General features: G+C 38.5%; 1 protein-coding gene across 7 annotated transcripts in view; it reads right to left on the bottom strand.

Moving 5' to 3' along the window:
• The window catches only part of BCAS3 (BCAS3 microtubule associated cell migration factor), a 301210-nt gene that overhangs the window by 242196 nt on the left and 45408 nt on the right, over positions 1-13606 (bottom strand). For all 7 annotated transcript variants that reach the window (XM_042830111.1, XM_042830112.1, XM_042830110.1 and 4 more), the window contains exons 10-11: positions 6268-6344; positions 4489-4572 (exon numbers count right to left, since the gene is read on the bottom strand). In XM_042830111.1, coding sequence (XP_042686045.1) covers positions 4489-4572; positions 6268-6344 — 161 coding nt within the window. The remainder of the gene's footprint in view (positions 1-4488; positions 4573-6267; positions 6345-13606) is intronic.

Here is a 13606-nt window from a genome sequence, read left to right as displayed (position 1 = left end):
TTCCAATACATTCTCAAAAAAATCCACAAAACTTCAGTGTTATCTGACTACAAACATTTTTCCTTTCTTTAGCTTTTTCCCCTTTGCTTCACCATTTGATCCTCTGAACCCGCCGGGTAAGTATCCAACAGTGCTACGTACAGAAACAGATTGTGCAGTAATTGAGAATGCTGAAAATATCCTCCAGTACAAAACTCCAGGAATTCAGCCTCTGATGGACAGGACAGACATGTTGTTCTCTCAGAAATTATGCATCTTGAGGCTTTAAAACTGAACATGAGACTCAGAGCCAGCAAAATTAAAGACTCTGACCCTAAGGTGCTGGGAAGGACAACTCTCCAGAATGCACACCCATCCCAATCACAAATAATGTCACTTTCCATAGCCTGCATGTTTTCCAGACGTGGAATTGAAAACATACTAATTGCACTCACTTTCATTCTCTAAAGATGCTGAAGTTTTTTTTTATGGGTTTGTTCTGTTTTTTTTTTGTATGGTTTGGTGGGGTTTTTTTTTCTGTATTTGGAGAAAGAGAGACAACACACACGTCAGGGAAAATGGACAGATTCAAAAAATGCGCAAAGCATAACTTGAAATATTTTCTCCTTGAATCAAGGACTGTGTCTTATTTGCTATAAAGAATTGTCCAGATTTATTATGCAATATAAATAAGAAATAGAAAAGGAGATCAGAACGGAATGACACTATAACAAGGCAATTCTTAACTAAAAAGACAAGCTAAGCTGCCTGCTAAATTGAAAAGGAAAAAACGCTCAGCTCACAGGCTGAAACCAAGAAGCAGCCACAAATCAATTGCAACTGCTTTGTTTAGTGCTAAAATCTCAAACTGCAGTGATTAGAAAACACATTAGTGTTCATCAATTAGCAGCCAAACGTTTGTTTTAATAATTCATAGGAAATGACTTACACAAAGTCTGTTAGTGTGTTGTCAGGAAAACCTCTGAAGGGCCAACAGAATTAGGCGCCACACTGTATTGATGGCAATATCCAGCCAGGAAGCCTGATTAACCTCTGAGATGCCTCAGCTGATGGACTCACCCCATTAATGCTAATGGAGGTGCTACCGCTTCAAATCGAGCCATGCCTTTATCATAGGAATGTCTTTGGGGTTTGAAGTCTTTAGTAACATCCTGCCATTTGTTTCTTATTTCTTTTTATACTCAGATGCAACAAATGACAATAAAACAGACATCAACGCTGGTAAATTGACAAGACTGAAAAATGTAACACGAAGTAGATAATAATATCCGACGAGCAGCCCTAAAAGGGACCCAGTGCCATCACAAGAACACGTTTCAGCAGTTTTTTTTACCCAAACTGACAAGGCAGTTTCTGACCAATAGTTAAAACCAAATTGAATGCACTGGCAGTTTACACAGAAGGAAAGAGAAATCAGCATAGAAGTAGTGTGCAGAAAATACCTACACAAGTTCAAAGACAAAAAGTGTAAGCAACCTGTTTTGGAAAATATTTGTAACTATGGGAACTGAGTGACAATGTGCCAAGTATACATTTCAAATCTCACTAGCAAAAAATTACCATGCTTATCTAGCAAAATGAATTACTGTTGTGTTAGATCAGACTGTGACTGCAGGACTACTGAGAAGTAATAGGTGTACAGAGATGTGGCTGAGGCCATTAGCTCAGAAATATCAGTGCAAAGCCATTACAGCACTTACTTCTCCGTGCTGTGTGTATATTTGTAAAAACTTCTCTGGTAATCTTTAACCTTTCCCATGCCATATCAGCTGTCCCCTCTATCCATTAGAGCTAATGACCTTGCTCTCACATAAGCTGTTAGTACTCATTAAGAAGTTATCAGGTAACACGAGAAAACAGATGCAGCCATTGCTAAATCACTTTACCGCCACAGGATTAAAAGATACGGAGAAAGAATCAACCAAAGAAGTTATTAGGTGAGAAGAATTTGGTTTATAATTTGATACTGGATATTCAACAGACCAGGTAAATTTTAACTGAAACATGTTAAAATTTGCACTGTCTCAATTTGTTTGTCATCAGTGGGAACTGCCAACTCGCGCTCAGTGAAATGTTCTTACAAATAAAATGGAAAATCTTGATCCAATTCCTGCAGGAAGCAATGAGGAAGCAAAAAGGAAGCACTGTGCAAACGCAAATTCTTTGCATGCTATTTGTAGTTTACTTAAAAGAGCTGTTCACACTCATTCAAATGCAAAGAAAAACATTTAATCAGATATACGCACTCAGAACTCATTTAACTGAAAAATCAGTACAACTTTAATTACTTGAGAAAATTAAAATGCCTCATTCAGTGCCTGATAGGTTGTTCTTACATCTTCTCAGTGACAAACAGAAAATTGCTCCTATTCCACGTAACAAATAAACCGCATAAAATGTATTTATTTATAAATAAAATATCTATAGAAAGCAGAGATATCAAAAAGTTATGCCTTGGGGATCAATAACTAAAAGCCTCATATTTAGTCTAAACAAAATTAACATACACTCAATTATAGATTCAAACTGAAACTAAATACTTGCCAAAATGTCTGTCTTCACAAAGATGTTTTCTTTTCCTGCACTTGTCACATACTTATAAAGGAGCAGGAAAGGGAAGAAAACTATTAACAAATTGATTTTAATTAGCATGGAAAGTTTTGAGTGCAAGGAATTCATGACTTTGGAAGAAGGTCTGCATGAGCTCCTCTGGAGTAGAGTACGCTGGAACACGACTCACCCAGGGATTTGCCAAGACCACGAGTGAGGAGATCTAAGAATGTCTTTTCCTATGTCTCCTTCCTTGCTGTATCCAAAAATGGATAAATAAAACAAGCACCTGGATTTTCTCATCACTAACATGGTTCAGTAGTAACAGGGTCTATTCAGAAAGACATTCTACATCCATTCTACTCTGTTTGCTCAAACAGCAGCAACAGGAGGTAAGGTCTTGGGCTTCATGGACCTTAATACCTGTTATCCACGCTCTCTGAGGCTAAAGGCTTTGCCAAATGTCCCCTTTTCTGACTTTCAGACTGTTGAAAAGATTTAAAGAGAGTAGCACTTAAGTCTTAGATGTCTACTGGAATATTTTGACAGTCATTATATGGTTTAACAAAGCTTTGGACTGTTCTTCAGTCACGACTGCGTTTGGCTTTGCCAGTACAGTGATGTGTTTGTAAGTCTTTACTACATCTGATCTTAACTGTGGCTGATTACATTTACCAGCTTATCCGAGCTAGTAAAAATGTTAATGATGTTGAGAATAAAGGTGTTTGGGGAAATATGCCTGTTGTTTGCTCTTAATGGTGAAAGAATGAATGGATGCAGCTAATTTCACACAGTATCTTCAGAAGAAAAGCATGTTCCCCTCAACGATGTACAAACACATGATTTTTCTCCCACTTCAACCACAGTAAGATTGTACCCAAAGCTATGCTGATGGAATACGTTCATGTTTATGTTTTGTTTTTACATGAGATGGCATGACCTATGTCTCTTCTCTTTGTGGGTATTTATAACAGTTGTTTTCTTCAGTGACATTGAGCTTTTTGTTCTGTGCTGTCATTTTATTCCTATTATTAGATTTGTTTTGCTGTGTGTATCAGAAATGAAAAGGCTAGTGGTTACAAGGGAAGCTTGTAATCAGCACCAAGTTTGTTAGACAATGCCAAAACTCACTTTTGTGTGTGTGTGTGTGTGTGTGTGTGTGTGTGTGTGTGAGAGAGAGAAAAAGAAATAACTTGGCAAAACCTCATGGAAAGGAATGGGGCAGGGTGGGATGGGGGAAAACAGTCAAATGATAGCTCTGCACGGTCTTTGGCTTGTTTGGATTTTTCCAAGCCATGGTCATTCTTTGATGCTACGAGAATGCAGGCATTTCTCTTAAAACACAGAGATATTATAAAGTCGTCAGAACTACAATTCCTAGGCAATGGAACCTATACATAAAGAGTCATTAATAAACTCTAACCTTTAGAGAAAGCTACTAGGTAATTAATTAGATTCAGTACTGCACTGTCATCATTCAGAGATTAAAGCACATAATGCTGGTGTGACTGAATCCAAAAAGCACTAAGCACTTGTAAAGTTTGTTTCTTGATGCTGAAAGACAAATAATACACAGCACTATTTACAACCACGTAAAATTGTTGTTTTTTATATAACTGTATGATAACATAAAATTGTATGAACAGCCAGAACATCAGCCATTTCACAGTGATTTTCCTGTAAGAGGGTCACTAACATGAATCGTGTTTTAACAAATGAAAGATCAGTTCTAAAGGACAGGACTGGTTCATCAAAAAAAATGGCTACTCAGAACGGTTCAGAATCAGGCCCTGTATGTGCCCCATCACTAGGATCTTCTTACCATTTTTTTTTCCTCTTTTGTGAATGAGAAGGGGAGAAAAAATAGTACAATTCAGCAGGGAAACCTAATAATTATCTTACATGATAACCTCTCCCAGCAGCAGATGATGTACTCACTTTGGCAGCACTAATGACTGTGGCAGTGTAAGACTGAATGTTGTCTCCACAGGCTCCACCACGGGACTGATGGCATCGGATCAGCTACAGAAGAAAGACAGCAACCAAGTAACTACTATTAAACTGCACAAACCCATAACCCATTACCATAACTCTTGTTTATCGTGTACAGTGGTGTGCATTTTCCTACAAACAGCAGAAAGCCCTGCTGAGACACTTAACCCCTTTTTATAATCTTCTGGGTGCCACCCAGACTGTCGCGTACGGAACTCCAGTTTTCAATTACCAGTCACTATGAATTCATAAACTTTGAAACGGTGGGATTTGGGGTCTGGCAGCAATACCACAAATAAATTTAAATAAATATAATCAAAAGCTTTAGCCATGTAAATGTAACTTTAAATATCTGATATTCTAAGAATCCGAATGTGGCTTTGCTCTCCTTTTCATGACAAGCAAGCAAATCAATGACAAAGGAAGAAAGCTACTTTAAGCTTTACATTTAATAGATTAGAGGAATGTACGTAGGGTTTACTGCATATTGCCTTCCATCAGATTTAATAAATCAAAACAAGACTCTTCTACCTTCCATTAACCTACAAAGACAGCTCTTGTCACTGAACCCTACCTCTCAATAGCAGCTCTGCTTCTTACTAAATAAAATGGCAAAGACTATGGATATTTGTTACTGGTACACAGAACACATTGCTGTTTAACTGTTTTTGCTAAAAGAAAATTAAAAATGCTAGTAAGATATTTGTTCCTAGAGTCACAGTTAGATAAAAAGGAAAAGAATTAAACTAGGGAGAAAGGGAAAATCCACAGAGGATATACCTGGGAACATGTGGCTATTTAAATTCATTTTCTGATGTAATTCTTTGGTTGACCAGCAGTTTACACTACTGGCAGTAGCACTTTCTGAATCCCAAGCTGACTGATTGTGTTTAATAAAACCACACAGGTGTGACATTAAAGGAAAGACAGTCTCCAATTTGCAGAGAAATCAGCTGTGCTCTGAAGAGCTTAACAACAAACATGTTTATAAAGTCTGCTTCTCTGATGATTTCTGATTTGGCACTGAAAAACAGTTATTCCAGGCTCAGGTGGAAGGGAGAAAAAACATCTGCTTTGAAGTAAAAATAAGGCATTAGAAGATGACTTTAAAGTTTCCTAACACTTCAAGCTTTAAATACGCAGTCCCTTCTCTGGCCCAGGGCAGGGTGAAAAAGTGATAATTGTTTTGTTTGGGATCTGTTTCCTTCTTCTGTCCAGAAATAAGAAAAATTAATTCAATCTTTTTTCTTTTTCCACTCCCAGAACTTAAAAAATTCAGCGAGGACAGATTTCCTAATCTACAGAATGCATTGCTGTGTTATCAAACAAACGCACAGCTCTGTTTCGACTGTTTGCCAGCACAGACTTTAAGAATCCTTGCTTCCTACCTTTCAGAGGAGTTTTAAAGTTTACAAATGCAAAACACATTGGTTACTGAGTCACTCCCTGACCGTAGCCATTGATAGCTCTCGTCTCTGTCTGTGCTATTTATGTATTTATGCCCTCCAAGTTCATGAACTTACATCAAATGTGCAAAGCAAAGATATGACACATACTAACACCGAGGCATGACTAGTGCAGGTCAAAGATTAGGTCTGTCACATTATGCAAGTCCTCTAGGAAAAGATCATCTTTTTCACATAGCTTATTTCTGAGATTGTTTCTACATTTCAATATAGCTTTTGTTTATGGAATAGGAAGAAAAGAAAGTAAGTCCTTCCTTACCTTATTTTCTGCATAAGCAAGCCAACGGCTTCCAAGGGCAATAGGATTCATGTTTGGTCCTGGACAGGGATAGCAGCCTGAAAAGTTTTAATAGGCAGCATTAAGAAATATCTTACTGACTTGTTACAAAGAATTTTACTTATTGCCAAGAAAACAAAAAGTCTAAACAGAAACCTTTCAGTTGCTAATATCACTTAGTAAATGCTTGCATTTTTGTTCTGAAAGATAAAACTGTGGTTAGATGAACTATTTTGAATAGTTAATTATGTGTAAATACCAGTTTTTCCTTATGCTGGCATTTTTTAATGTCATTTTGATACAGTGCGGCGAGGGGGATACTTAAAAGATTGCCTCTATCCATTCTGTATCGTCATATCCTAATTCATTTTGCTTCATTGACACGTTTCAATTGCTCAACACTTTCTGCTGACTTCCAAGCTCCTCTAGATTTTTGTGGTGTAAAACAAAGCATTGTACTTTGGTTTTGTTTTAATATTTCTACATACAAACCTCCCAAAAGACTTCTGCATGTGCTTAACCTTACACAATGGATTTGTCTTTCCTTTAAAATCAGTGGCAAAGTTTCCATAGTTCATCTGCTTCTTATTAGCTGTGTTTTCATTAGAAATAGATATATACATATGCATAAAATGAAAATAAAATGCACAACAACTGGGAATATCATGCTATTAACGACTAAAATTAAAAATAGAAAATTTAAAACCACTAAAAACAATTAGATAACAGCTAAACATGAATTAAAAGCTGACTTCAGGGGCTGCTGTGCCAAGGTGGGAGGCTGAAAGTTCACAAACTGCAGTTGCAGAGATGAAACCACAGACCTGTTTACTGATTAGGGTCCTGATAGTGGGATTTGAGCTCGAGTGTTCCAACTTCAGCTGGCAAACAAAGGCCTCCAGCCACAAGCACAGTGCCATCTGCTAGACCTGTGGCACTGTGGCATCACTTTGCAGGCATGCAGGACAATGAGAAAGGTGTGCTGGGGTGGTGTTACCTAAGGTGTGCACGCATAGTTTGAAAAAGGAATTTGACAAAACTGAAAGATGTTTGATGGCATTTCACTGTCCTCACGTACAAACAGTTTCTCTACCGCTCCTGCAAAGACAAACAGCTCCTTATCTCCACTTTTTAAAGCAGAGTGCTGAAGGTATTGCAAAATTTGGAAGATCACAGCAAGCAATTTCAAAGGTCATAAAGCAAGAGAAGGGAAAAGCAGCAATTCATCGAATTACATCAATCTCAGGCCAGGAAAGCAAAACCGAGCGAGTATTTTGTAAGGCCTTATCACTGCCTTGATCTCAGGAAGGAAAACGAACTCTGAAGAGATGATGCCACAATTGTTATTGCATTCCAGAAGTGCATAAAATGTGGGTAGCCAGAGACTCTTAAGGAACAAAGAAAGAAAAAAAAAAGGTTGTAAATACAACCCTAGGTTGTAAATACAAACGTATTCTTCCGATGACATTATAGATCATGACCAGTAAGGTTTTAATGCCGACTTCTGCTTCAGCAGTTCTTGTCTGGGTCAGTAAAGACATTCAGGTTCCCCAAAGTCTATTTATTTTTCTCCGTTATTATGTATAAAATAGATCATCAAAGCTGTTAGATGAAAACTCTCATGACTGAAATCTCTACAGCCACTTTATCATCGCCTCTTGCGTTTCCCAAGCTCTGCAAGCACCTTGCAGTGTCCATGCAGCAGAAAACAGAAGGGTATCACTAAACAGATGCCTCAATGGAAAAACACAAGCAGTGCAGCAAGAAGAAACTTCCATATTGGGACAGGGAGCTGGTCTCAATTATTGCAGTGAGCTGAAGTAATTGAAGAACTACAAAACAGCATTCTTCTTCAAATTAAAAACTAATCAAATACAAAAAGCAGTTATCTTAAAAAACGGACTGTTTTCACCAAACCTATTGTAGGTGGGTTGTTCCACGAACTGGATTTGGTCAATTAGATACAGCTCCACACACAAATCAGCCAATTCTAATAATATCCTCCGTAGAGGTCAACAATTCAACTCGGTTCTAAACTCTTCTCTCTGATACAAAAAACAGAGTTAAAAAAAAAAAAACAGCTATTTCCTCCTTTTCTTTTCTCTGCAAATCTATGCATTTTGGAAACATGCAGCAGTACAAGGATAAACAAAGGGTTATACTTTATGGGAAGGAAAAGCAAATTGTTTTTCTGCTTTCCAAAAAAACAGCTGGAGTCAGCAGAACATCATCTACCAGGCAAATGAAAAGACAGACACAGCGTGACCTACCCAGCTCAGCTGCCCAATCCCTGCTAGCCCAGCTCTCTTAAAGATTAACTTCTATTTCTACTAAACTTCAAAACAACTGAGGAAAAATCCATTCTAAGCAACAACAGCAGCAACTTTAGCATGTTTACAATAAGAATGAACATAATGAGAATGCAGAACTAACTGTCAAGAAGACCAAAGTTTCCAAGTTTTAATGACAGTATGGGGAGGTCATCCAAGAAAAGATCACGATGGGAAAGTCCTTCCAAAAGTACAGCAAATCAAGCAAGTACAAAAAACACGAGACCTTACAGCGAGCCTTATGGGGACTATCACCCACGAAAACATAGGAAAAAACTACTGGAGATGCTTTACAATGCTTTTAAGTACACAGTTGTCCTCTCCCTTTGTGCTCTGTAAGGACACACACAAGAAATACACTACTTAAAGCTGTGAGATGGCTAAACTAGAAAAATACTGTTCTGAAAGTCCAAATGAATCCAAGCAAAAGCCCTTCTGTGGCCTTGACAAACCCCTGAGCACAGCAGCTCCAGCACGCTGCACCCCCACGCAGGGACAGCAAAGTGCCCCAGAGCCTCCTGCTCCAGGCCATGTCTCCCAGGTCTGACCTACTTCAAGTGGTACCACAGGTTGATTCTTCAACACCTCAATTTCTGTTGTTTAGCATCTTCTTTTAAACTAGCATAAAACTTCAGTATGAAAAATGCAGAGTTTGTGATTAATTGGCAGCTGAGATTCCAAGCCTTCTTCCTGTTGCGCTGCATTTATATATTTGTTTTAACTGATTACTTAGGAATCCTAGAAGTTACTTCAGGTTCTTCAAAGAGCTATACAAATGTTTGCTTAAAGAGTGACCAAAAAGAAGGCATGTTGATTTTCCATTATTTTTCAGTTACTTTCGTGACAATCTGCCACTCTGCCCAACATAAAAACAATCACCTCATCTTCTTAGGCTGAAAATTCACATAAACATCCAATCCTCTCAATCTGGATCTTTCCACTGCTCTTTACTCCTACAGAAATTAAAACTCCAGTCCGTTTCTTAAATTGTTTTCATGAGACTCATCTCCTAGCTTCAACAATGTCCGTGTGAATACAGAGACAGCAGCCAAGAAGAAAAAAGCAACACATTCCTCTCCCCCTCTTGCTTTTAAACAAATAGCAAGTTGGGAAACACTGCTAGGAGAAACAGGGCCATTATAGAGTCACGTCAGCCATAACAGAGATTAAGGCAATAAATCACAAACATGCCTCTACTAAAGGCAGCTCTCCATCAAGCTGCACAGGTTTTTCATGTGGGAAAAAAAAAAAGTTTAAAAAAAAGATGTAGAAATAAAATCCCAGTAGGAGATGCAAAGTCGAGGACTGAATGCTGCGAGGATTTCTGATGGCCATAAAAACTTGGCAGTTTGAACTTCACATCCAAGCAAGCATTCCTTGGAATCCCCCAGGCAATCATGTGCCTCCAGCAGCTCCATTCTCCAGGAGACTCTTACAAATAGCACCACGAGATCCAGCAGCACCTTCACGGGCACTCTGCATCCTGAAGCACAGATGTGCTCCACTCTAAGAGATTGCTGCACACAAACCAAATAGAACGCAACCAACACTGCCTGCTGGAAAAGATAACCATGCAGGTGGACTACTGCCCCAGTTCAGGCTGTAGCGTTCCTGTCTGGTCCCTCTGCTGCAACATCCTGCATCGCCTGAACGGTTCTAAATGAAGAGTGAAGGCAGCTCTGATTGCTGCAAAGTGTTCAGGTTTAAATGTGCACCAGAAAGCAATGCTTCTCTCTAGAAAAATCTGACACTAAGTCAGAGCATGACTGAACTAAGTCAGAACTTGTTTTTCTTTTACCTAAGCTACATACCTATAGCTGAGCAGGGTGCCTTCCACAGGGTACTGCTGTATTTCCTTCTCAGATTGCATTACAGCACGTTGTAAAACACCTTGCTGCATACTGTTGCAAATTAATGTGCAAAAGAATAAAGCATAGCGAATGAAAAGTCAAATCAGAGGTGCCCAGAGGTGGCCTTTCTTTCCTCAGCTCTCACTGATGTTCCATGCACTGAAACACACTCATTCTTTTTGGTATCAGCTACAAGAATGATTCTTATTATTATCATGCCCTTTTCTCTTCAATGCATGTTCCACACCTCATATCTGGGAGGAATGCTGATTTTCAGTTGCTGGCTGTAGCTTGTAACCAATTAATAATTTTTTTCTAGGTTTTATAAAATACACAGGACTCTGGAGTAATGAAATTACAAAATTACTTTAAGTATTGCAATCCAAAGCAGTCAGAAAACAGATCCATAACAACGAGCATAGAAAGGGTATTAAAAATAAATAATGGATAGAGTGATACCCTTGTTGAAGGGAATTGTTTATTCCAAGGAAAACAAATCACATAAGCTGTTTTATCTAATATTTTGTACTTGTTTGTGCTTTTTTTTTTCAGCTTCACCAAGCAAACCAAATCTATTTGTTTATAAACTGTATAAAGTAATATTGTTTATAAAATCCTTCGGGTTCCATCTAGATGAAAGGCCCTATGTAAATGTTAGTGCTCTCACACTGTCACATACTTTCCAAAACTTGGCTATTGTTTTTGTACTTCCTTCTGTTTAAATATCACCCATAAAAACTGAGCAAAAGAGCAAACCAGCAGGATGCACCCTACTGTAAAATCATGCTTGCCATCCGAGGCTTTTTTTTGATGATGATGATAGTGGCCTTACTGTTATGAGAACTCCAAAGAAAAAGAGCCACCCTTGAGTGAAGCAAAAAAGTACAGCCACAAAAGTACAGCCACATGCTGCTATCGTGGGCCTTTGCAGTGCAATATTCAGATCCACTTCATGTTCACAACAGCCTCAGACCTGCAGTGCATTCGATATAAACACATATACCTGCATGTGTGTATACATATAAATATATAAATTGCTAAGACACAATTCAAAGGAATGTTTGCTTCTCTTCAGTGATCAAAAAACACTGTGAAACAGGAGCTTTCTTCCCACCTGCTTCAGGACTTTCGATTTGCACTGAAGAACCTCCCTTCCCAGACCCAGGAATCCTATCAATTATTATACCATGTGGGATGTCCAGGATAAATGCCACTTACTGATCACAGTCAAGAAGGGAATTGCACATTCCTCAACAAGTTCTGTTTGTAACTCCTCAGGCATTAAACCTTCTCATGAGACCTCCACCGTTTTTACTTCAAAGTGCAGAGAGCAAACTGCTCCCTGTGTGCCTATCAGGGAAAAGGAATTCTAGCAAAGCTAACAAAAATGTTCAAAAAAAAGCCAAGATGATTTCCAGATCAGACCTGTGACAAACTGAAAGCAATGTATTATTTCTTGCAAGTGAACATCAATGAAAGTAGGAATACCACATCCAAATTGCAGAATGGAGTATCAAACACTTCTTTCCTTATTTTGAGACACGTGGGTAGGGTGTATTTAATATATACCAAATAAGTTTTGCTTGTGGCTAGGAAAGTCTTTTGAGACTTTATACACAACAAAGTACTCTGACTAAAATCTAGAAAATTAGCTCTTAAGGCTCTAGCTGTACAGCATCAATAGAAATGTGGTGCCTGCTAATGGCTGCAATAACTGTCTTCATCCCTGGAGAATAATGGATGGAGAATATATCAATAGCAGGAGTGGAAGGGCCAGAGAAACTGAGCAGGCACTCGTTATCGGACACAAAGATGATGCCACTTGCATGATGTTATCTGTGATAATCCTTACTTAAGGCCCAGGGGGTGGGCAGGATATTTGTTATAGAGAAGAAAGTATCCATCAGGCCATATTCATAATCATCAATGTTCCACTAAGTAAGCATTTTTGGAAGAGATTGTGGGAGCACTGATGTAATAGAAATCAATGAAACTCAGCTTTTCTGCATCTGTCCTTCAGAGCAAAGTAGGAAAAGCAGCTTGTACATCACTTTTGTCTTTGACTGTTCAATCACAGAATACTCAGAAAAGACTCTGAAGGAAATCTTATGTGAACTCCTAACCAGTTAAAAATCTGTTTTCCACACCTTGACATTCACAACTACCAAAAGGAAATGTATTTTTATTATAGGCTTCCAATGACTTTTTGATGCTTGGCCACATGAGCACTTAAAACAAGCGCTGGTTACAAAACTGCTATTTGGCTTTATGCACCCCTCCATGCACATCTCCTCTTAATGAAACCGAGCTGGATTCAAGCATAAGCACAGCAGCATGGAGTGCCATAGGAAAGCCCTGCCACGAGCCCTCTGCAGAATGAAGCTACGCCTTTCCTTCCTCGGCAAGTAAAAAGGAGACGATCTTGCTGGGTAGATCAGAGGACATCCTGGTCTTCTTTTATGACTACCAACAGGAGGTTTTCCAATCAAGCTGAAGGAACTGTAACTCAAAACACTGAGACTGTTGCACCTGTACACTGATACTTCTTACAAGGCTCTGCTGGCTAACTGCATTCTGGCAAATCAGTACTTTTGCATCTAATCACAAGCACACACACAAAAAAGATAATTATATCAGATTTGCTCAGTTGATCTGAAAAATCAGGAAGCACAAGGAGTTAAACATTCCAACGACAGCACAAACTTGACTATGTTCTACATCCTGAATATTTTACGGTATATTTATTACAACAATATATTAAGCTACACATTTAACCACAAAAACAAAAACAGAAAGACAAATACTACTCATGTGCAACACAGCTGCATTAGCATTGCTGAGGGACATCAAACTTGAGAATTCCTGACACTGTTTTTAACCGTACATTCTGCATTTAATTTCTATGTGTAAATAGTCAACAAAACGGGCAAAAGCTTCTGCTTAATTACGTTTGCATTCTAACTGTCTGCCTGAGGTTCCAGGGCTCCCACGCTACTCAGCTGATACAAACGGAAGATGTGATTTGCCCATCATCACTAAGTCCTCTTTTAAAAACATTTTCTTTTTCCACACAGTAGTTTACACAGTAAAGGAAACATCTTCAAAGACCTACTGATCCCATTTTAAATTTCTGACCTTCTA

Source organism: Centrocercus urophasianus, unplaced genomic scaffold (genome assembly GCF_019232065.1).
Source record: "Centrocercus urophasianus isolate 14NV4802_14NV808 unplaced genomic scaffold, USGS_Curo_1.0 seq_33, whole genome shotgun sequence".
In the NCBI taxonomy this organism is placed as follows: domain Eukaryota; kingdom Metazoa; phylum Chordata; class Aves; order Galliformes; family Phasianidae; genus Centrocercus; species Centrocercus urophasianus.
The sequence above is the reverse complement of the archived record's forward strand: the minus strand, read 5'-3'. Positions and strand labels throughout refer to the sequence as shown.